At 25.7% G+C, this 23,345-nt stretch overlaps 1 protein-coding gene across 1 annotated transcript in view; it reads left to right on the plus strand.

Moving 5' to 3' along the window:
• The window catches only part of Bm11500 (Calcium binding EGF domain containing protein), a gene marked incomplete at both ends in the record, with an annotated part of 49,601 nt that extends 27,610 nt beyond the window's left edge, over window positions 1–21,991 (plus strand). Inside the window, 44 exons of the mRNA XM_043077724.1 lie at window positions 1,705–1,854; window positions 2,214–2,352; window positions 2,647–2,798; window positions 3,213–3,424; window positions 3,593–3,765; window positions 3,910–4,050; window positions 4,307–4,560; window positions 5,127–5,273; window positions 5,535–5,684; window positions 6,045–6,283; window positions 6,626–6,804; window positions 6,974–7,373; window positions 7,486–7,684; window positions 7,798–7,940; window positions 8,200–8,392; window positions 8,685–8,958; window positions 9,487–9,659; window positions 9,830–9,985; window positions 10,123–10,281; window positions 10,404–10,556; window positions 10,755–10,904; window positions 11,067–11,440; window positions 11,897–12,125; window positions 12,522–12,699; window positions 12,837–12,962; window positions 13,173–13,312; window positions 13,605–13,753; window positions 14,089–14,242; window positions 14,362–14,499; window positions 14,647–14,817; window positions 15,094–15,407; window positions 15,658–15,949; window positions 16,511–16,801; window positions 17,067–17,460; window positions 17,954–18,191; window positions 18,459–18,713; window positions 18,823–19,041; window positions 19,261–19,449; window positions 19,667–19,949; window positions 20,257–20,533; window positions 20,623–20,807; window positions 21,058–21,389; window positions 21,485–21,619; window positions 21,818–21,991. Coding sequence (XP_042933658.1) covers window positions 1,705–1,854; window positions 2,214–2,352; window positions 2,647–2,798; window positions 3,213–3,424; window positions 3,593–3,765; window positions 3,910–4,050; window positions 4,307–4,560; window positions 5,127–5,273; window positions 5,535–5,684; window positions 6,045–6,283; window positions 6,626–6,804; window positions 6,974–7,373; window positions 7,486–7,684; window positions 7,798–7,940; window positions 8,200–8,392; window positions 8,685–8,958; window positions 9,487–9,659; window positions 9,830–9,985; window positions 10,123–10,281; window positions 10,404–10,556; window positions 10,755–10,904; window positions 11,067–11,440; window positions 11,897–12,125; window positions 12,522–12,699; window positions 12,837–12,962; window positions 13,173–13,312; window positions 13,605–13,753; window positions 14,089–14,242; window positions 14,362–14,499; window positions 14,647–14,817; window positions 15,094–15,407; window positions 15,658–15,949; window positions 16,511–16,801; window positions 17,067–17,460; window positions 17,954–18,191; window positions 18,459–18,713; window positions 18,823–19,041; window positions 19,261–19,449; window positions 19,667–19,949; window positions 20,257–20,533; window positions 20,623–20,807; window positions 21,058–21,389; window positions 21,485–21,619; window positions 21,818–21,991 — 9,173 coding nt within the window. The remainder of the gene's footprint in view (window positions 1–1,704; window positions 1,855–2,213; window positions 2,353–2,646; window positions 2,799–3,212; window positions 3,425–3,592; window positions 3,766–3,909; window positions 4,051–4,306; window positions 4,561–5,126; window positions 5,274–5,534; window positions 5,685–6,044; window positions 6,284–6,625; window positions 6,805–6,973; window positions 7,374–7,485; window positions 7,685–7,797; window positions 7,941–8,199; window positions 8,393–8,684; window positions 8,959–9,486; window positions 9,660–9,829; window positions 9,986–10,122; window positions 10,282–10,403; window positions 10,557–10,754; window positions 10,905–11,066; window positions 11,441–11,896; window positions 12,126–12,521; window positions 12,700–12,836; window positions 12,963–13,172; window positions 13,313–13,604; window positions 13,754–14,088; window positions 14,243–14,361; window positions 14,500–14,646; window positions 14,818–15,093; window positions 15,408–15,657; window positions 15,950–16,510; window positions 16,802–17,066; window positions 17,461–17,953; window positions 18,192–18,458; window positions 18,714–18,822; window positions 19,042–19,260; window positions 19,450–19,666; window positions 19,950–20,256; window positions 20,534–20,622; window positions 20,808–21,057; window positions 21,390–21,484; window positions 21,620–21,817) is intronic.
• Window positions 21,992–23,345: the final 1,354 nt, after the last annotated feature.

A 23,345-nucleotide genomic window follows, 5' to 3' on the forward strand; every position in this document is an offset into this window, starting at 1 on the left:
GATGATGATAAGGATTAAGGAATCGTAATTAATAATAATAGTAATAATTTAATTAATAAAAATAATAATAAATGATAATAATTGTGATAGCGATGATGATAAGGATTAAGGGAATCGTAATTAATAATAATAGTAATAATAATAATTGTGATAGCGATAATGATAAGGATAATGATGAGATTAATTTTAAATTGTTAAAGACAAAAAAGAGAGAGAGAAAGATTTACTTTTGTCATCATTATCATATTCATATATATCCATTTCGACATCTTATGATTGTCAAATAAATTGGACACATTTTGATTGTAACCGAAAAAAAAATTTGATAGTGTGTAAGAGGAAAGAAATTTATCAGTTCATTAAATTTAAATTTTATTAATTAAGATAAATTTACTTTGAAAAAAAAAAAACAAAATTATTTTAAACATATTATTGTAAAATGAACTTTTTTTTTTCACTTCTTTCTTTTCTTCTTTGCACTCTTTTTTTTTTTTCAATTCTTCTTATTCCATCAGAGAATTTATTTCAAAAAATTTTCAAAAAAAAAAAAAAAAAATTTAAAACAACAAAAAGAAAAAGAGAAGAAAAAGAAATGAAATGTCATATAATAATTATAAATTTTTTTTTTCTTTTATTTTGAAATGCAAAATGAAAATTTCATTTTCTTTTTATTTTTCAAACTTTGACAACGACAAAAATAAGAAATAAATAAAATAAATAAAAAAATAAATAAATAAATAATTAAAAGTAAATAATAATAAAAGGAAAAGGAAGCAGTGCTTTTTCTTTTGAAATTTTAAATATTTAAATTTAAGAAAAGAAAAAATATCAAATTTTTTTTTTCACTTTTGTGTGATAAAAAAATGTTTTTGGAAATTCCGAAAAGTTCAAAAAAATATTTGAGGTGATTATTTTTGTTGCAAATAATCATAATTATGGCTAATAATTGTGATTATTTTGCTTTAGATAGTGATAATTATGATTATTTCGTTTTAAATAGTGGCAATTATGACTATTGATTATGATTATTTTGTTCCAAATAGTGATAATTATGGCTAATAATTACATTATTTTTATTTTATTTGGTTTTTTTTTTTGTCGTCCTTTCTTTTCTTTTTTTTTTTACGACAAATTTTTGAATTCATTTGATTGTGGAATGTAAATTAATTTTTTCTAGGTCATCTTAGGGGTAAAATTGAGAAAAAGCGGAAGAATGTCAAATGAACATTCTTTTTTTTTGTTTAAATTAATTTTTGAATTCGATGTCTTTCTTACAGTCATTTACACATAAACGTAAAAATAATTGTTTATTTACAAAAGTACGTGAAAATATACAATAAAACTAAAATTAAATATCTAAAAATGCACAATCATTGTTTAATTAAATTGTTTTTGTTATTTCTTTCATTTCAAAAAAAGAAAAATACTAATTAAAAATTAAAAATTATCATTCACTGATAAGCTATTCATCAAATGTTTATAAACAATACTACAAGAAAGAAGTCAAATTTTAATTTTAATACTCATAAAAAGATGTTTAAAACAGTGAAAACAACTTTATATAAAAAAAAAAAAAAAAAATCATTCATATTGTTTATTGTAAAGCTTTTAAATTTAAATTCAATGATTTTTGTTAAATTTTATAATTTTAAATTGATTGATATTACCGTTAAATTTTGCAATTAAAATAAAATTTTAATTTAGTAATCAATGAATGTGTCCTTGGTACCCATGAATGTGATGAAAATGCAAAATGTGAGGACACTTTGGATGGTTACAATTGTCAATGTAAGCCAGGTTGGACTGATAATAGTCCAAATCAAGAAAATGCACCTGGGCGTAGTTGTAAGAAAGGTAGGTTTGAAATTGATTTGAAATTGATTTGTTAGTTTCAAATAGTAAATAAATCGAGAATTTTAGCAGATTAAATGGATAGAAATAAAATGTATCGAAATTAAACGCATTTTATTATTATTTTTCTTTTAACTTCTCAATGATTAATTTGAGAAAACTTTTTATTAAATTTAATAAATGAAAATTTGAAAAGGATTATTGATAATAAATATTTGAATATTAACCTTATTTCTAATAATTGAAGTAATATTTTAATTGATTAAAATTTATAAACTTTTGCTTGTTTATTTAATTTATTTAAATTATTAAAGTTTAGAGTTAAAAATATAAATTAGGCTTTTGTTTTTTCTTTTTTGCAGCAAATATATGTGCCAGTATTCAATGTGCCAAAGAAGCGGAATGTCGTGAAACTGAACTTGGACCAATTTGTGAATGTTTCTCGGGTTATGTTGACATTTCTCGACAACATGGCATGGCTGCAGGACATGTCTGTCGAAAGTTAGTAATGCATTAAATCATAATTATTCTAAAATAAAATTATACAGTACAAATTGCTATTTGATTTAAATGCTATTAATAGTATTTTAAAGACGAAACACAGTTGAATTATTATTATTATTATCCTAAATTCATTAATTTACTAATTCTAAAATTGTTTGAAAAAAAGAATCATTTGTTTATGTTTACTATTAAAATGAAATTCAATTTAGCATCATTTTAATTTGAATATTTGATTAATTAAAATTTGCTTAATTAAATTATCGTTTAGGTTTTAAATATAATTCTTTCAAGGGTAGTAAACGAATGCGCAACTGGTAAACATGATTGCTCATCTTCCGCAACCTGTATTGATACAGCTGATTTGTTTACCTGTCGATGTCGAGATGGATTTCGAGATGAAAGTCCAGATGTTGTAAATCGTCCTGGACGTGTTTGTGTTAGAGGTTTGAAATTTTAATTAGTAAATTTAAATTACTCTAATAGATATATTGCATTAACACTGATAAAAAATAATTTTCGTCTAATTTAAATTGACAGAAATATTTAATTAGTTGCACTAAATAAGTTTAATTAATTTAAAATGACAAAAAAAGTGACAAAATATGCCATTTTCATTTGTTATTTCAACTATGAAACAAAAAGAAATAAATATTAATGGAAGACAAAAAATTTTAAACTTTCTTAGAGATACAATAATTAAATAATAAAATTTAGGTTAAAAAGAAAAAGAAGTCGCAAAAAAAAAAGAAAGAGACAAGGAGAGAGTGAAAGGTGGAGAGAGAGAGAGAGAAAGAGGGAGAGAAAATGTATATACAAACTCGTTTTTATGAAAATCTTTTTTTTTTTTTTTTTTCTAGCATTTATTCCGGAACCACCGGAATGCGATGTTAATGATCCGATGAGTTGTGATGCAAAAAAGAAAGAAGTATGCTTATTTGTTAATGGTACATACAAATGTCAATGTGCAACCGGATATGATCGTTTACCGGATGGTCGATGTCTAGTAATTAATGAATGTGATGATCAACGTCTTAATGATTGCGCTTCAAATGCTGATTGCATTGATCAGGTAATTTATTAGTAATATTTGGAATAAAGAATTTAATTTTTGTAAATTACTTAAAATGCAGTTTTTTCTGCTTTCTCTTTTTTTTTTTTTTTTAAATATAAAAATTATTAATTATTATTATTATTTTTTTTTAAGTATTAAATTCTTGTTAAGTTAGCATTATTATAGGCTGATGGTTATACTTGTCAATGCAAAAGTGGTTTTGCGGATATATCGCCATCAGGTACACCAGGGCGCATTTGTCGTACACGTGTAAATGAATGCGCTGAACCACAGAAATATCATGTTGATTGTGATTCTAATGCTGTATGTGTTGATACAGATGAAGAGTATACATGCAGGTATATATATGTTAATTAAATTAAATTTGTATTTAAAATTTTTATTTTCAATTTATTTTAAATGATGAATGAATAAATTTATAGTAATACTAATAAAATATTTCTGTATGAATAATCTATTACTCATTAAATTATTCATTTTAGTTGTCGTCCTGGTTTTGCTGATATATCTAGTTCATTTGAACGTTTACCTGGTCGTCGTTGTGTTGAAGCAATAAATGAATGCTTGAATCCATCAATGAATGATTGTTCAGAGAATGCTATTTGTGAGGATGCTAAAGAAGGGTATAAATTTCTTGCAATCTTTTTAATTTATTTAATTTGAAAAAAAAAAATGAATAAATTAATTTATGTGTTTTTGTTTTCTTTTTTAAAGTTATTAATTAAGGCGGTAATATTAGATGGTTTTTAAGAAAGATAATATAACTATAGATTGCTTTTTTTTTTTTTCTAAGCTTTTAAAAGTTTTAATAAATTATGTGAATGTTTTCAAATGATGAATAAATTATAAAATTTTGAATTCAAAATTTTATCATTTCAGGTATATTTGTACATGTTTACAAGGTTTTGTTGATGCATCGCCCAATATTACCCATTATCCAGGTCGGGTATGTCATAAGCCTAAGCAAGAAAAACTTCATGACAATGGTACCACAAAAGGTTCCATAATTACATGCAATCCTGATAAACCAAAATGTGGTACCAATGAAGTATGCACTGATCGTAAAGCACGTGGAAAATTTGTTTGTGATTGCGCTGAAAATGCATTCAGATTTACGGATAATACATGTCGTTGTGAGTTATTATTATTGGTACTAAAATTATTTTTATACATTTTAATTTACTAATTTTAGGTAAATGGATAATAATGATAATATTAAGTTAGTAAAATTAATGAGTAATCAACTGTAACAATAAATATATGATGAAAAGTTATGATAACGTATAATTATTATTATCATTATTATGATAATATATGATTATTGTTATTATGATAATATATCAAATTACAAAATTATGCAATTATTCTCAATAAGTTAATATAAAAATCTTTTTTTTTTATATATTTTTTTTACCAAATTAATAATAGTTTTTAGCCATATGATTTCACGAAAACACAAAAATTTACCATCCTAATATGCCAATGAGTTGAAGTTCAGTGGAAATTATAATTATAATTGTTTTTCCGGAAAATGAATTATACCTTTTTTTTTTTTTTTTGATAATCCTAGAAAAGGGATTATTATTTTTACTATTAATTACTAATTTATTTAACTGCAAATTCGAGAAATTTGAATTTACCTACCTAAAATTACATTCTTCTTCCGTAGTTCATAATTGATTTTAATTTATTTTTTTAGTCTATGCTGCATGTATTGGTGTAAATGATTGCGATCAGAATGCAGTTTGTGCTAATGCATTTGATTCTTACATATGTCAATGTCGTCCTGGATTTATTGATATTTCACCGGATCCGGAAGGAAAGCCAGGCCGAATATGTAAAGAATGTAAGCGAACCTTTTTTTTTTTCCTTCCTCTCTTTCTCATTTTTATCGTTAAAATGCTATAAAAAATGAAAAATATTCAAAAAATATTTCAATTATTACAAAAATTTTATTATAAAACTTTTACTTTTACTTTATTTTTTTTTTTTTTTTTTTTATTCTGTTTGTAAAATTTTGGGAATAAAATTTTATTTATTCAAAAATAAGATTTATTGAAAGATACAATAAAATTTCAATTAATTAAATTAAATTAATTAATTAAAGTAATTAATGAATGTGCTACGGGAATTCATAATTGTTCATCGTATGCGACATGTATTGATGCAACTGATGGTTATATGTGTATTTGTAATGATGGCTTTGTGGATACCTCATCACAATTTCAACTTGCACCTGGACGTCGTTGTAGTAATGGTAAAATTTAAAAAAAAAAAAAAAAATATTTAAAAAATTGAAAAGTAAAAAATAAAAAAAAAAAAACATTGACAGTTAAAAAAATTAAAAAAAAAAAGCGACAAATTAATTAAATAAATATAAAAAGTTAATAAAAAAAAAAAGTGAAATATTTTTTTAATTAATTTTATTTATTAATATTTTTGTTATTAATTTGAGTAAAAAAAATATAAGAAATAATAATATTTTACTAAATAATATTTTTATTATAATCTCAACAATTTCAAATATTGGTGATAATTTATGAAATTTTAAATACTAATTTTTATTTATTTATTTATTTTTTCAACCAAAATATGAAATATTAATTTTTATTTTCAGCCAGTAATGAATGTGTTGATCAAACGTTGAATACCTGTGATGAAAATGCAGATTGTATTGATACACCTGATTCGTATACATGTCAATGCTATGCCGGATTTGTAGATGTTTCATCCAGTGCTAATTTACAACCTGGTCGAGTATGTACGGTACAAACAACCTGTCCAAAACAAAAAACTGATCTCATGTTTCTCATTGATGGTTCCGGTTCAATTGGCTCTTATGTTTTCAAAAATGAAGTAAAAATTTTTTTAAACTTTAACGAAAAGAAAAAAAAAAAAAAAGGGAATTAATTACATTTAAAACAGAATTCTCTATTATTTGCTAATCTTTTTTTTGTAAATTTTATCTTTCTATAATTTATCTTATTTATTTAAAATTTAATAAAAAAATTGAATTTTTTTTCTAAAAAAAAATATTTATAATTGTTATTAAATTTTTCATTTTATTCTCTTAAAAAAAAAAAAAAAAAAAAACATTATCAAATTATCAATTTTTTATAATTCCATAGAAGAAGAAATGCAATACTATGATTAGCATTAATTAATTAATTAATTAAATACAAAATAAATCTTTTATAGGTGCTACGATTTATTAAAGAATTTGTGGAATTATTTGATATTGGTTTGGATAATACACGTGTTGGTTTGATCCAATATTCTGATCAAATTCGGCATGAATTTGACTTAAGCCAATATACTGATAAAGCATCTGTTATCAGTGCAATATCACAAGTTCAGTATTTAACAGGTCTTACAAGGTTAATGCATTATTTATTCTTTTGTTTATGTTTATTTCCATCAAAATATCTTAATTTTAATTCATTGAAATTTTGTCTATTTACTACTTTTTCTAATTATCAAATTTCATCCAAATTTTATTTTCTTCTTTTTTTTTTTTTTTTTTTCCTGAAAATTTTACATTTCTAGGACTGGTGCTGCAATTCAGCATATGGTAATGGAAGGTTTCTCAGAGCGACGTGGTGCTCGTAAGGAAGGTGATGACGTTGCACGTGTGAGCATTGTTATTACTGATGGTCGTAGTCAAGATAATGTTACAGAACCTGCTATAAACGCTCGTAAATCGCATATTAATATGTTTTCGGTTGGCGTGACAGATCACGTTCTGGGACCGGAATTAGAAGCTATAGCAGGCTCACCGTTACGATGGTTTCATGTTGATAAGTTCAAGGATTTAGATACACGACTACGTTCATTAATTCAGAAAGCAGCTTGTCCGTCACCGGAACCAAAGCCACGTCCACCTGGTGGATGCAATCCATCAACGCAAACTGGTTGTGATCGTACACTGAATGAAGTTTGTGTACAGGTCCGGTTTTTTTTTTTTTTTTTAATTTATCTTTTTTATTACTTCAAAATTTCAGAATAATATTTTTTTTCCCTAATTCAACATCATTGGATTTTTTTTTTTTTTTTTGAAGGGTAATAGTTCTGCACAATGTGTTTGTCCAGAAGGATTTCAACGGCATCCAAGTACTCGACGTTGTGGTGGTAATCAATGTAATCCGGATTTGCCTACATCATGTCCACATCCGGAAATATGTGTGATTGCACCATTTTCAAATTATCTTTGCGTTTGTCCAAAAGGCTATTTGCGTGATCAACGATCTGGAATTTGCTGTAAGTTTTCCTCTTTTACAATTAATGTTAGTTAGCATAATATTGGTCTTAGACAAAGTTTGAAAAAATCAAATTTAAGTTTAAAATTCAAATTTCAAAAAATTTTTTTTTAGTAGCTAATAATACACACAAAATTGATGGGAAACAACAAAATGAACCAACCATATTGTCATCGCATGATGCTGACTGTCATAATGGTGGTGTACGATGTGGCACAAATGAAGAATGCGTACGTGTTGCCACTCATGATTTTCACGTAAGTGAATTCATACGTACCTATATTTTCCAATTTAAATTTTATTTATTTATTTTTTTTTTTTAGTAACATTTAATAGTATTGATAGGAAGTTAAGACAAAAATTAATTAATGTATTCTTAATTAATTAATTAATTAGTCTATCATAACAATATATAGTATTTGCTTAAGATTAATTAAAAATAATTCTTGAAAAAAAAAAAAAAAAAGGAAATTAATTAGTGTAAGCTAATTTAATGATAAATCATTTGCATTACAGTGTGAATGTATCACTGGATATGAGCGTAACTTATATACGGGTCAATGTTCTGTGCCAGGTTCTTGTGATCCAACCTTACCGAATCCTTGTGACGTTCGTAAACGTGAAAGATGTATGCCACATTCTAGCGGACGTTATCATATATGTCAGTGTGCTAAAGGTGAAAAGCGACATCATGTTACCGGAATTTGCTGTAAGTTAATTTATTTCAATTTAATTAATTAATTATTTCAAATTTAGTAGACTAATAAACATAGATTTAGTTATATATTGAAAACTAAAATTCTGAAAAATTACAAAATTCTAGTATTTGTTAAAATTTCAGGTTAGCATTATTATTTCTAATGACATAAGTCTTCAGATGGGATAACATTTCCGGATTTATTAATTTTATAATTATAACTTTTTTGATGTAATGTTATCAAGTTTAAATCATAAAAATTATTGTTTTAACATTTTCTTTTTTGCATCAATAATAATTATAGTGCAAGATGAGTGTGCATCGGGTGCTAATGATTGTGACAGAAATGCTCGTTGCATTGATACGGATGATGGATACTTATGTGCTTGCCGGAATGGTTATCTGGATCAGAGTTCCGATTTAGTTAATAAACCGGGACGGATTTGTGTAGCTGAACGAGATGAATGCAAAGATGGTACACATAAATGTTCACCAAATGCTATTTGTACGGATACGGTACAGGGATATGTATGTCGTTGTAAGCAAGGATTTATTGATTTCTCACCAAATCCTCAAAGGTATATTTTTAGATTATATTTAAATTTTTAAAGCATTTATTTCATTAATACTAAAAAAATTATCGTAATAACAACAAAAAAAAAAGTTAAAAAATTATTTATACTAATAAATATTAATGTTTAAAATAAAGTAATACTAATCGATTCCAATAATACAGTTAACAATGAGCCATTTACGTATTGACAATGAGAATTATTACTTAGTTATTGATAACTTACTTATTGACAATAACAATTATTAACTTACTTATTGGCAATGAGAATTATTGACCTAGTTACTGACAATAACAATTATTAACTTAGTTACTGACAATGACAATGACAATTATTAACTTACTTATTGGCAATAACAATTATTAACTTACTTATTGACGATGACAATTATTGACTTAGTTACTGACAATGACAATTATTAACTTACTTATTGGCAATAACAATTATTAACTTACTTATTGACAATAACAATTACTAATTTACTTATTGACAATGAGTTATTACTTATACTACTTCCTTTTTTTTTCTTTCAAGCTTTGGTGGTATTATTTGTAAAGAAGTTGTAAATGAATGTCAAAATCCATCACTGAATACATGTCATAAGAATGCAATCTGCATTGATACAGCTGATTCATATAAATGCATCTGCAAAACAGGTTACACTGATTTGGATGAACTTCGAAATCCTGGACGAAATTGTCAAAAAGGTTATTACTTAATGAAAAATTTTCTTTTTTATAAATTATTTTTTTTTTCCTTTTCACTAATGAATTATAATAGTATTAAATTTTAAAAAATTATTTCATTTTACTAATAGATAGATACATTAATAGCTAATGAACAACTAAATGTATTAATTTTAATTTCAATATTTTAGAAAGGCATAACGATCGATGTAGACAAGGTAACAATGATTGTGATCGAAATGCTCGATGCATTGAACATGATGGTAATGATTATGTTTGTGCTTGTACAGCAGGTTATCGTGATAAGAGTCCGGATCCGAATCGACCGGGACGAGTGTGCATTCCTTGTATGTTTATTAATTATATTTTTATCAAAAAAAAAAAAAAAACTGCAAAATTTTAAAAAATTTTGCAATTTTTTCCTTTTCTTTTTTTTTTTTGATTGCAAAATTTGAAATATAATTTATTTTTATTTTTTTTAAAGTAATTCCTGAATGTGATAATCCAACACTAAATGATTGTGATTCACCGGATCGTGCTATTTGCACTGATACTGACGAAGGTTATTTATGCCGATGTCGACAAGGTTTTCTGGATATTTCACCAAATATTACTTCTAAACCTGGACGTCTTTGCAAACCATGTAAATTTAATTTTTACTATAATTTTGATTACTTTATAGATTTACCTAATAACTCATTCATTTTGCTTCAAAAGCAATTTTGTATGCGTATAAGTTATCGATGATATTTTTCAAATTTCTAGTAGAAAATGAATGCGCTAAGAAAGTGGATGATTGCGCCCAAGATGGTGGAATTTGTGAGGATACGCCAGATTCATATACCTGTCGTTGCGCAATTAATTATTTAGATGTATCATTCGATCGTCAAAATCGCCCAGGCCGAAAATGCAAACGACGTCAGTTCAATCAATTTTTGTTTTTTCATTTGTTCGGTTTATAAAAAAAGGTTAAAAGTTAAAAAATAAAAAATCTAAGCAAAAAAAAAAAAAGTTTTTTTTAACATTTTTCAAAATATTTTATTTTGAAATTGTTTTAAGTAAAATTTAATTCGTATTAAGATTACCTGAAAAAATAAAAAAAAAAAATGTTTTTAGTTGTTGATGAATGCCAAACCGGACAGAATGATTGCTCTCCTGAAGCAGTATGTACAGATACAGAAGATTCATATGAATGTGCTTGTCCAACTGGTTATATTGATGTATCACCGGATACTGCTCGAAAACCCGGAAGACGTTGCTTACTGAGTGAGTTGCAAAAAAAAAAAAAGAAACAAAATTATCCGGAAACTTATTTCTCAATTTCATTAATGTATTATTGATTTAATTTTTAACTAATTGAAAATATTGAAAAAAAAAAAAAAAAAAAAAAAAAAAAAGAGAAAATGAAAATAAGATAATCCTGTTCAGGAATTAATGAATGTAAAGCAAATCGTCATGATTGCTCACCGAATGCAGATTGTATTGATACAGCCGAATCATTTATGTGTAAATGTCGAGATGACTTTGTGGATGAATCACCGGATGTTACAAATCGTCCGGGACGATTATGTCGACCGGCTTTAATTGATGAATGTCGCCTTGGGAAGCATGACTGTCACGAGAATGCTATATGTCAAGATTTAACACAAAGTTATACCTGTCATTGCAAACCTGAATTTATTGATCAGAGTCCAAATCGGGTTGCATTACCTGGACGATTGTGCATACCGAGACCAACTCCGCCACCGGCAGAATGTCGTATTGATGCAAGTGCATCATCCTGTAAACAGGAACTAAATGAAGTAAATTCATCCATCCGGATTGTTATTTTCAATTTCGGATTTTATACTTTTATCTCTAAAATCTATAACAAATACTTTTTTCACTGCAACTCTATCAATTTATACTGAATGCTAACATTTTCAAATTTTTTATTTATTATTTGACAATATTTACTGAATGTGCGATATAATAATTAAATTATTAATGCAAAATGTATGATTAGCAGATATCGCAGTGATAACGTAAATAATAATTGATAATAATGATAACAATAATAACAATCAATAGTTGTAATAGTATTTAATAATACAATAATAATAATAATTAAAAATGATGATAACAATAATAATAATAATAATAATTAAAAATGATGATAACAATAATAATAATAATTAATAATAATAATAATAATAATAATAATAATAATGATAATTAAAAATAACAATAATGGTTAAATTATTCCAAATTTTGTAAAGGTTTGTCGCTTAATCAATGGTCAACCAAAATGCGCCTGTCCAATAAACTATAGTCGTGACAAAGTAAAGAATTCCTGCACTGTTATAAACGAATGTGACTTCCCTCAACTGAACGACTGTCACCCGAGCGCAGATTGTATTGATGAACCAACCTCATACACGTGTCGTTGTAAACAAGGTTTCAAGGATATATCATCCAGTGATAAGCCAGGACGTATCTGTCAACCACGTACATATTACATTTGTTTATTTGTTTACATATTAATTAACATAACTATTTATATCATTGATAACAATTCGTTTATCAATTATAAGTACTTGGAAGTTATCATTTCTCAACTTTTCAGCATTTCTTATTGTTTATGCTTGAATTTAACCAATTATTTCTCATACATTTATTAGTTTTTCTTAATCTAATGAGACTTCTCACATCGATAAGCATTAAATATTGTATTAATTTTTTCTTCTTTTTTTTTTTGCTAATTAATTTATTAAACAAATTAAAGTGAATTTAATGAGAATATAAAAAGTAAATAAAATTTTAGTAAAACATTTTATGAATTCACTCAGCTGAAATATTACAATAAAAATAATTACTTTAGTATTTAATTTTATTTTATTATAGATATTGATGAATGTAAACTACCACATCTTAATGATTGTCATCAGAATGCGGTATGTATCGATAAAGAAGATGGTTATGAGTGTAAATGTAATCATGGTTATATGGACCGGAAACCGGAACGACCGGGTAGATTGTGTAAGAAAATGATCGATGAATGTGCAAGAACAGAACTTAACAGGTGTGCTAAATTTTATTAAATGATATATTTTTAAATGAAACATTTTGAAATTTCAATTTATTTAATGTAACCATAAGTTTTTTTATTTTATTTTATTTATTTCTGAGCTATAAAATTTATTCAAATTTTATTTTTAGCTGTGATAAAAATGCAAATTGTATCGATGAAGAAGATGGCTATCGTTGTGAGTGTAAGAATGGATTTTTGGATGTGTCACCGTCACCAACATTCCGTGGTCGTGCATGTCGTGCACTCATTAATGAGTATATCTTGCAGAGTTTTTTAAATTTTAAATTATTTTGATTTTAAATTATACTAAAAAAAAAACAAATAGAACGATGGAATAATTAATATTTAAAATTTAAATCAAATTTTACAAAAAGGAATTTGTAAATTTTGAATTGACTATTTAAATAATTTACAACTCTAATATGATCACTAGTTTTGCTTAATAATATTTTATTTTCTTACAGATGCTCTGATCCTAAATTAAACGATTGTGATAAGACGGCAAAATGCACTGATACCACTGATTCTTATCAATGTGAATGTCCACCAGATTCAAAAGATATCTCTCCAAATCCGGCATTTCCCGGTCGTGTATGTCTTGTTTGTAAGTTTTACTTTCAAAAGGTTATATCTTGAATATAAAAATGATTTAAATATTAAATATAAAAATTATATGTACTATTAAAAATATAAAATTTGATGTATTAAAAGTTTAAAATTAAAAATTTAAGTATGAAAGAATGAATAATAAAATGTAACCAATAATATAAAATTTATTTCCTAATGACTTAAGTAATTAATCTAATTTTGTTTTAGCCAAAAATTATATATGTTTAAGATTAAACTTTTGCATATTTTAATTTAATCAAATTAAAATTAAATTCTTTTTCATGCAGTTGAAAATGAATGTTTGACGGGTAAACATGATTGTGATCCGAATGCAATTTGTCGTGATAATGAGCAATCATTTACATGCGAATGTGCTCATGGATTTACTGATCGATCACCAAATCGTCTCAATCGACCGGGACGTGTCTGTGTGGAGGTAAATATATGATAATTCAATGTATATTTCAATTTAAATGGAATAAGTTTCGAATTCATCAATTATTTCCATCTTATTTTAACGAGCATTGTGATTAGTGATAATAAAATGATAATAATATCAATTTTAAAGAAAAAAAAAAAAACTAACTAAAAAAACTTACAAAAATATAAACTGTTTTTTTTTTTTTTTGAATTAAAAAATGATGAATAAGAAAGAAGTTTTGGGTTTAATTCGACAAATTTCATTTTATTTAATACAGTAGCAAATTTATGATTAAGGTTATTCCATTTAATTGAATTAATCAGTAAATGAATTTAAATATTCTATTATAGCTGATAGATGAATGTACAAGTGGTAGGCATACGTGTAGTGCTCAAGCGGAATGTCGTGATTTAGAGGAAGGTTATACCTGTGAATGTAAAGATGGATTTATTGATCGATCACCTAATTTACTTACACAACCAGGACGAGTATGTGGTACACCAGGTGAGATATTTTATTACAAACATTTATTATATTTAAAAATTCTTAATATAAATTTTATAAAAAATTTTTAAAAATTTTATCAAATATTAATAAAATCAAATGTGAAAAATTTTTTTCAGAAGTTTGTCCATCAAATCATGAATGTAGTTCAGCAGCTGTATGTGAACCTCTTGGTGGTAATAAATATGAATGTACCTGTATTCAAGGTTATGTAGATCAATCACCGTCCGATAAAAAAGGACGTATTTGTGTTCGAAGTAAGATTTATATTAATTATCTTTTTTATATGCATCAGTAATTATCACTCAATTATTTCTTCTTTCTCTTTTAAATCAATATTTGAATGATTAATTTTGAAAATTATTTAATAATTGAGGTTAATATTTGATAAGAAATATTTTTAGATAGTGCATGTCGAGATCCACGTTTGAATAATTGTTCACGTAATGCTATTTGTTATGATGAGCCAAAAGGTTATCGTTGTGAATGCGCACATGGATTTGTTGATCGTTCAGCTGATGGAACACAAAATGGATATGTTTGTGAACCACCTGCACCAGTTACACCACCACCAAGTTAGTAGGATTTTTTTTGATGAAATCATATAAATTTTTAATAATAATAATAATAAATAAATGAGTAATTAATATATTTGTTGCATTGAAACAAATATTTTATAATTTCAATTTATTTTTTCAAATCATTTTAAGTCATTTTACGAATTTTTTTATCACCTTTTAAATATTTAATTATTAATTAAATAACTGAAGTTTTAATTTGAATTTTTTGCATCCTTTTTTTTTTTTTTTTTTTTTTCTTTAATTTTGAAAATTAAAATTAATAAATTTTAGAGCATCCATGCCAAGATCCACTTCTGAATGATTGTCATCCGGCTGGAACATGTCGTGCAACAGGAAAGCAAACATATACTTGTGAATGCTTACAAGGTTATGTAGATCGTTCACCGGATACTCGTAATAAGCCAGGCCGTATTTGCATTCTTACTGAACCGATTTGTTTGGATGCAAATCAGAATGATTGCCATCCGGCTGCTATTTGTAGTGAAACACAAAATGATGAAAAGTATACATGTCGTTGTCGGGATGGTTACATTGATCAATCACCGGATAAAATTAATCGACCGGGACGAATTTGTGTTGAACAAGTTTGCTTTTTTTTTTTTTCTTCTCAACTTATAATTAATAAATTTATTTCGAGTAAATAAATTACATATTACTCAATTTATGATTTATTCAAATTAATAAAAAATTTTTCTTTTTATCTACTTATTATGAATCATTTGTGGCATATATTATTTTTAATTAAATTTTAATAATTAAAAATAGAATGTATTTTAAAAAAAAAAAAAGATTTTCAAATTTCAATGTAAAATTTATATACATTTTTTACTTTAGATAAATGAATGTTTGGATCGTTCATTAAATGACTGTCATCCATTGGCTATTTGTCAAGATTTACCGGATGGTTATACATGTCGTTGTCCACTTAATTCCGTTGACCAATCACCAAATCCAAGTAGACCTGGCCGTAAATGCTTTCAACAAATAAATGAATGCCGTAATCCATCATTAAATAATTGTTCACGTTTCGCAGATTGCATTGATAAGCAAAATGGTTATGAATGTCACTGTCGTGATGGTTATCATGATGGTAATCCAAAACATCCTGGTACCACATGTATTTACAGTAAGTTTCTTTTTTTTTAAAATAAATTTTCTTCAAAAATTTAGATATTTAAAAAAAAAAAAAAAAATGAAAAATGCCTGAATTATTCATAAATTTCCATTAATCATAATGTGAAATTAACATGAATTGTTTAAAATTTGATATATTTTATTTAAAATAAAATTTGAAATGAGAAATGATTTAAAAGGTAAAAAATGTATTTTTGTTTAACAAATTCATAGAAAGAAAAAATTAATGTTATTATCATATATGCTTGCAGTGTAATATAATTTAATTAATAATTATAAGTAATAGAATTTCATTAATTAACTGATAGTTCAGAGCAATGGTAGCAATAATTTTGATAATTGGAATTGAAATATTAACCAAAAAAAAAAAACATGAATGAATTTGAAGAAAACTTCAAAATTTGAGCTATGTAATCAATCTTATGGCTTATGCTATGACTCATATTTAAATACTTAAATAATGAATTTATATGATTTGAAATATCTGATTATGCAATATATAAATTTGACCATTTCCTGATTGTAATAACTGATAACGATGATCAAATTACAGTTATCAATGAATGTGAATCAGCAAATTTGAATGATTGTGATCGTCATGCGGAATGCATTGATCTGGAAGGTGGTTACGAATGTCGTTGTAAAAAACCGTATCATGATGAGTCACCATCAGGACAACCTGGACGAATATGTCGCTTTAATGAATGCTCAGTCTCGACCGATAATACATGTGATAAGAAATTTGCTGTTTGTGAAGATTTAGATGATGGATACACGTGTCATTGTAAAGCTGGATATTATGATAATTCACCGAATACACAGGAACCGGGCAGAGTTTGCATTGGTATTTCAAATTTTTTTTTTTTTTTTGAATTTAAATTTTTGATCTTTCAATCTTATTTCTAATAAAAAGCAAATTAAGAAGAAGAATAAATATTAAAATTATTAATGATAAAATTTAATTGTATAAATATTGAAATTTATTTCAGAAGTATAAAAAATTCTTCTAGTTTTCTATTAATTTTTGAATTGTATCATTTTTGTAACTACATTCAAATTGAATATAAATGAAACAATTAAATTTTATTTAATTATTTTTTTTTTTGCAGAATTTCAAAAAGAAAAAATTACAACAATTTTACCACAAGATGCACCACGTATTGATGGAATCTTATGTGGACGTAACAATTACTGCGCAATAAAACGTAATGAAGTTTGCGTTGGTGGTGTTAAATGTATGTGTCGACCAGGTGACGCACGTGCGACAATAAATGATCGTTGTGAAACTGTCGAGCGTATACCATTTTCAATTCGTATTCTTAATAAAGATACTACAACATTATCATATAGTTCGGAATATGGTAGTAGCGATAGTGCACCATACGTTGAGATAACGCATTTATTCTCGAAAGATATTGGTCGTGCGATGAGTAGTACCACGTATGGGACACGTTACGTAACCACGGATGTTAATTATATTACACATCCAAAAACTGTTAATAGGTATGTTAATTGTTTTTTCTTTTTTTTTTTTTGAGTCTTTTTTAAGATTTATAAAATATTATGCATTATACATTCGTATACAAATAATATTTAAAAATAAGAACTATTAAAATCCTATACAAATAATATTTAAAAATAAAATTTATTATTTTTTTTTTTCAGTGAACTTTTTTATGTTTAAAATAATATTTAAAAATAAAAGTAGTTATTAATTTTTTTTTTTATATTAAAATAATATAATATTTAAAAAACTATTTTTTTTTTTTTTTTTTTTTGGTAGATTTTTTAATATGTATTTAAAAAAAAATACAATGCTTACAAATAAAAACTGTTACAAATTTCTTTTTTCGGTGGTTTTTTTTATATTTAATAATGAAAGCTATTATTTTTTTTTTTTTTTTTTAGACTAGTAAATTACATAAGCTTACTGCTTAGTTAATCAATTTTATTTAATCAAAACTTAATTAATCAAGCTTAGTTAATCAAATTTTAGCTCTTGGCCAGATGGCTTACTGTTTAACTTTTCGGTGGCACTTCTTCCAAGTGGAACACCAACTGATATTTGCAATTTGTGGGATCAGTTAGCAAAATCAATTCAACGAACAAATGGTGCCATTGGTGGTGGACCACTTCGTGTAGCATCTGATTATGATCAATTAAATCCATGCAGACCAAAGTTACCACATGGTGAAGTATGCGGTACTAATATTTGTAATAATGAACTTGGCGAGGTTAAATTTTTAAAATATTTTCACTTAATTTTACATGAAAAAATAAAATTCCAACTATTATTAAAATTTTAATGATGAAAAAAAAAAAAAAAAAAAACCAAAATAAATATCTATTAGACTGTTTTTAATCGTTTAGAGATTGTTGATATTATTAAATTTTTCAATTAATCATATAATGCATATTCCTATTTTATATTTTCTCTTATCTGTTTACATATTCAAATTTTAAAATTATTAAAATATTTTGTTAACCTACCTATGTTTTAGGTATGTATTGCTGGATCTCTTTGTGGTTGCACACACGGTGAGAAGCGTTCATCGCCAACCGATATTTGTAGACCGGTGGAAGCTTGGAATATTGTTTTATGGGTAATGCGAAAAGATGATGAAAAATTGATGTACACGGATATTTTAGCAAATCCACGACATATGGTTACCAAGGAACTTGTCAAACGATTTGAAAATGGCATTGGACAGTGCTATCCAAATACTGCATTAGCTGGTTCTTTTGTTACAGCTGAAGTGAGATATTTTTGGAAAATTTTTTCAAAAAAAAAATTATACATTAAAATTTCTGAAATAATATAATGTAAAATTTTAATTTTACTCAAATATTTTTGCACTTTTTTAGGTTAATGAAATTATGGATCCAATGAATATTAATGCAACATGGGATCGAGGTATTTTATTTAATTCAACTGTTTATTTCCGAAAAGGTTCAGTACGACTACCATCAGATGTATATCATATGCTCATTCGATATATTATGGATCGAAATAATTATCAAATTGGACAAAGTGGCTTATACATTAATAGTTATCAATCAGATCCATTTAAAGCATGTTGGAAGGTGAAATTTGTAAAAAATATTCTGATTTAAAAATGAAAAATATACAAATATATATATGTTTTCTTTATTGATTCAAGCATCAAAATTTTTGAAAATTAATTATTGACTACTTCTGCTATTTTTGTAAAAAGTATTTTTCAAATCATTTAAAGTAAGAATTAATACATTATTATTATTATTATGATTATTATCACTATTATTATTAATTATTTTTATTAGAATAATTGTCATCCGAAAGGAATTTGCATTGATCTTGGACCGAATGCTTATCGTTGTGAATGTGGACAAGGATATCGTGATTTAAATCCATCGGATCCTGGAAGACGATGTTTACCTAATACTGGTTATAATGAATGTGAACGAAAAGAAGATAATGAATGTTCTGAAAATGCTCGTTGTATTGATCAGGTATGCATAGATATAATTTTAATGATTTTTCTCAATTTGACTATTCAATAATTTTAATTGATTGTTTAATAAATCATTTAGAAAATTTTTATTAATTAAATGAAGTAAACAGATTAAGAGTATTCAAAAAGTAAATATTATCGTAAAATTTTCAAATTTTTTTTTCTTTTTTTTTTGACTAATAGAAAAATTTTTAATAAATTATAATAATTTTAAGGAACATTTATATAAATGTGAATGTTTACCATCGTTTACTGATGCATCACCAAAAGATGCAATTGCTGGAAGTGTTTGTGTTTTGGATTATTGCTCAGATGTAAATTTCTGTCCAAGAAATACGACATGTATGAATGAGGAACAACAAGCAATATGTCAATGTGATCCGGGTTATGTTGATATCCGGAAAAGTGAGAAAAGAACTCAATTATTTGATCAGGATATTTTATGTCTCAAAATGCGTGATATTGATGAATGTGCTCTTGGAATTACCAATTGTTCAGGTTAAATATAATTTTTTGATATTGTAACATATGTTAGCTTAAACAATAAATATTATTTAGTTAAAAATATTTGAAAATGAAATTATAATATAGTTATGTGATGACAAAAGGAATTTACAATTTATTTGTATGCAAATGTCACAAAAATATTTTTTGTAAACTTTATATATTTGAAATTTTTTTGAAATAGAAATCGTAGATGAATTTGTAGAGCTTTAACTAAATTATATTATCTAAAATACTGCATAGTTTTTTTTTTTTTTTTCATTTTTATATTTTTTAAATTTGAGAATTTTTATATTTAAAGGTGTTGCGGAATGTGTTGACAAAGCTATAGGCTATGAATGTCACTGTCCGGAAGGTTATGTTGATGGCAATCCGGAAGAACCGGGAAGAGTTTGCGGTGCATTACTTTGTGATCTGTGCAATTCACACGGTGATTGTGTACACAATGCTTTGACAAATAATATCACCTGTGTGTGCAGTGATGGTTGGTCTGGTGAATTCTGTGATGTGGCACCATCGAAAGCTTCGATGATACTACTTGTTATTCTGGCAGTTCTTTTCCTTCTACTAACACTTTGGTATCTTTTTTGATTTTGATTTTTCAAAAATTGAAATAAGATAGGAATTTTTTTTTCTTCTAAATTATATATTTATACTTTCTTTACAGCTGTTTGCTATATTTCTGCACGAAATGTATCTGTTTCAAGCGTCATAATTTATTGTATCGTGAACCATTCACATATCGCAAAGGTGCTTGGCCTTGGTCAACCCTAGAAGCATCAACATCAAGCGAAAGTGGTGCTGATTTTTCAGCAATGAGTGCCGCAGGTCATGAATATTATCCTGAAATTGGTTAGTTTTTTAAAGTTAAAATTGTGAGCAATAGTAATTTTAATATATAATATTTGACGATGCTATCAATTTGTTGTGTATAAATGTTTTTTTTTTTCTTTCTTTTGAGAAATATATAAAACATACAAGGAATGAAATTAAACAATTAATTATTTATTATTTTTTTTTTTTTAATGACGTTGTTTCATATTGATGAAAAATCGCTTGTAAATTTATGCAAAAGTTTATTTCTTAATTTTTTTTTTCTCAGGTATCCCACGTGCGAAACTAAAATCTGGAAATGGTATGATGGATGATCAGCAGCATCGATCGTTAGCCGTATCAAGACTTCATGACTATCTCGATGATGGTATGCGTATTCCACGTGTACATCTCGATCGTGATAATGATGCATTTGATTCTACGTCACAGTCATCAAGCGAATATACCATACGTGAAGAAATTAAACGACACGTGATCACTGATGTTACAAGAAAAGAAACCAAAAAAACATTAACCACTGCTGATATTCACGGCACTACCGCGGAATTTCACGTATATCCACCAATTGAAGTTACAACCGAATCACATTCATCATGCCAGGTTGGATTTATTGTATAAAATAGATTTCATTTATTCCATTAAAATTTACAATCATTGTTCATTTTTTATTCTAAATTTATTTTGTGAAATTTCAGGTTGGAACACATAATTCTAGTTCATTGATGGATAAAGATGAACAAGAAAGAGGTGAAAGTATAGCAGAATTTAGCATTGGTAATGCACGACGTGACTGGAATACAACAACGAGTAGAAATTGTGAATTTAGTACGGTTAGTGATAAATAATATCTATTTTATTTCAATTAAATAAACAAAAATAAAAATGATAAACGATCAATAAAGAAATTAGCAAATATTGATCCATACAAATGGATAAATATAAATATTTTCATAATTAAAGTAAAATTATTTGTACTAAAATTAATGATAAGTAAGAATATAAGCATATGATGTAATTTCATTTCATAGGATCGTGATTTGGAATCAGTTATTAGTGATTCAATAGCTGAAGATGAAGTTTATGATAAGAAAACATCAGTGAAACGATCACATAATTTTGAACCAACTATTGGAGGTGGTACTGAGCGCTATCGGACCGAAATTACTACAACGAAATCAACAAAAGGAGTTTCAAAATATTAAAATTCATTAAATATTTTATTTCAAATAAAGCATTTAATGCCTACCTTACGATTTACCTATTATTAATGAATGTCTTCTTTTTTTTATTAATTATAATAAATTTATGTTACTTTTAGTCGTATAACTTTTGCTATAATTCTATATTATTCAACAATGTTTTCTTGCAAAGTTTACTAGCTTATATTTCTTGATAATATGTTGGTTTTTTCTTTTTTTTTTTTTTTTTTTATAACGGGATTTTCTCCTTTTGCTGTTTTTTTTTTCGTTTGTTTGTTTGTTTGTTTTGTCAAATTTTGTAAACAATTTTTTTTTCCATATTGACTAGCTGCCTTTTTTCATATATTTTCACATTAATTTGTTCCAATTACAGGATTGAGAATAAGTTTTTTCTTTGTAGATCCTCTGGAAAAATGTTTTGCAATATTTTTTGATCTATAAAGTATATGCAATATAATTTTGATTTAGAAGCAAACATAGCTCTATTCGATAAATTTTTAGCAATAATATTCCTTCTTTAAATTGAAACTAACAAATTTATATTGTATGTTTGAGATAATAAATTCACATTGCCATAATTTTCCTCTTTTCATATTTTTTTCTTTTTTGAAATTTATAAATAAAAAGGAAAAAAAAAATAAATTCAATTGATGTTTTAATATACACTGTTATATATGATCTAAAGTATTTTTATTACAAATGTAAAAATTTTCGACTAGATTTGATTTATTTAAATTAATTAATAATTGCATATTGTTCATTTGCCTCAAATTTTCAATTAAAATTTTTCTCTAGAAATCACTTCTTTTTTTCAATGAAATCAAATAATTTATTTTTATGTTAATCAAAAATCATTTGATTTAAAAGTATTTTCTGTTTTTTTTTTTTTTTTTGTGGTCAAAAGTGCCTAAAGAGTTTTATTGTTTATGTATTTATCATGCATCGAATAAATGTCCTTTAATAAAAGAAGTGAATGTGACATTAATCTCAATTTTTAAGATTTTATGAATTATGCAAAAGTCAAGTACATATTCAATATGAATAACAAGTAAAGCAGATGTATACTATTTATGAAGAACAATTTTTTTTTTTTTTTTTCTAATAAAAATAAATGAAATTCATTTTGACAATAATTTCAATTTAGATTCTATGTCTAGTGTTATTGTAGAAAGTACTACTGTAAAAGCAAATTTAGAACTTCTTTCTTAGTGCCCTGTTTCCTTGTGAAACAAAGCTTCCTTTCTCGATGGTTCAGATCGTTGACTTCTCTGTCCTCGATACTGGTAGAATCTCGAATTTGTACTGGTTCCCTTCTGGGAGTCTTCGTGAAATACTTTATTATTCAAACCTCAAACTA

This window comes from Brugia malayi (assembly GCF_000002995.4).
Source record: "Brugia malayi strain FR3 genome assembly, contig: Bm_v4_Chr1_scaffold_001, whole genome shotgun sequence".
In the NCBI taxonomy this organism is placed as follows: Eukaryota; Metazoa; Nematoda; class Chromadorea; order Rhabditida; family Onchocercidae; genus Brugia; species Brugia malayi.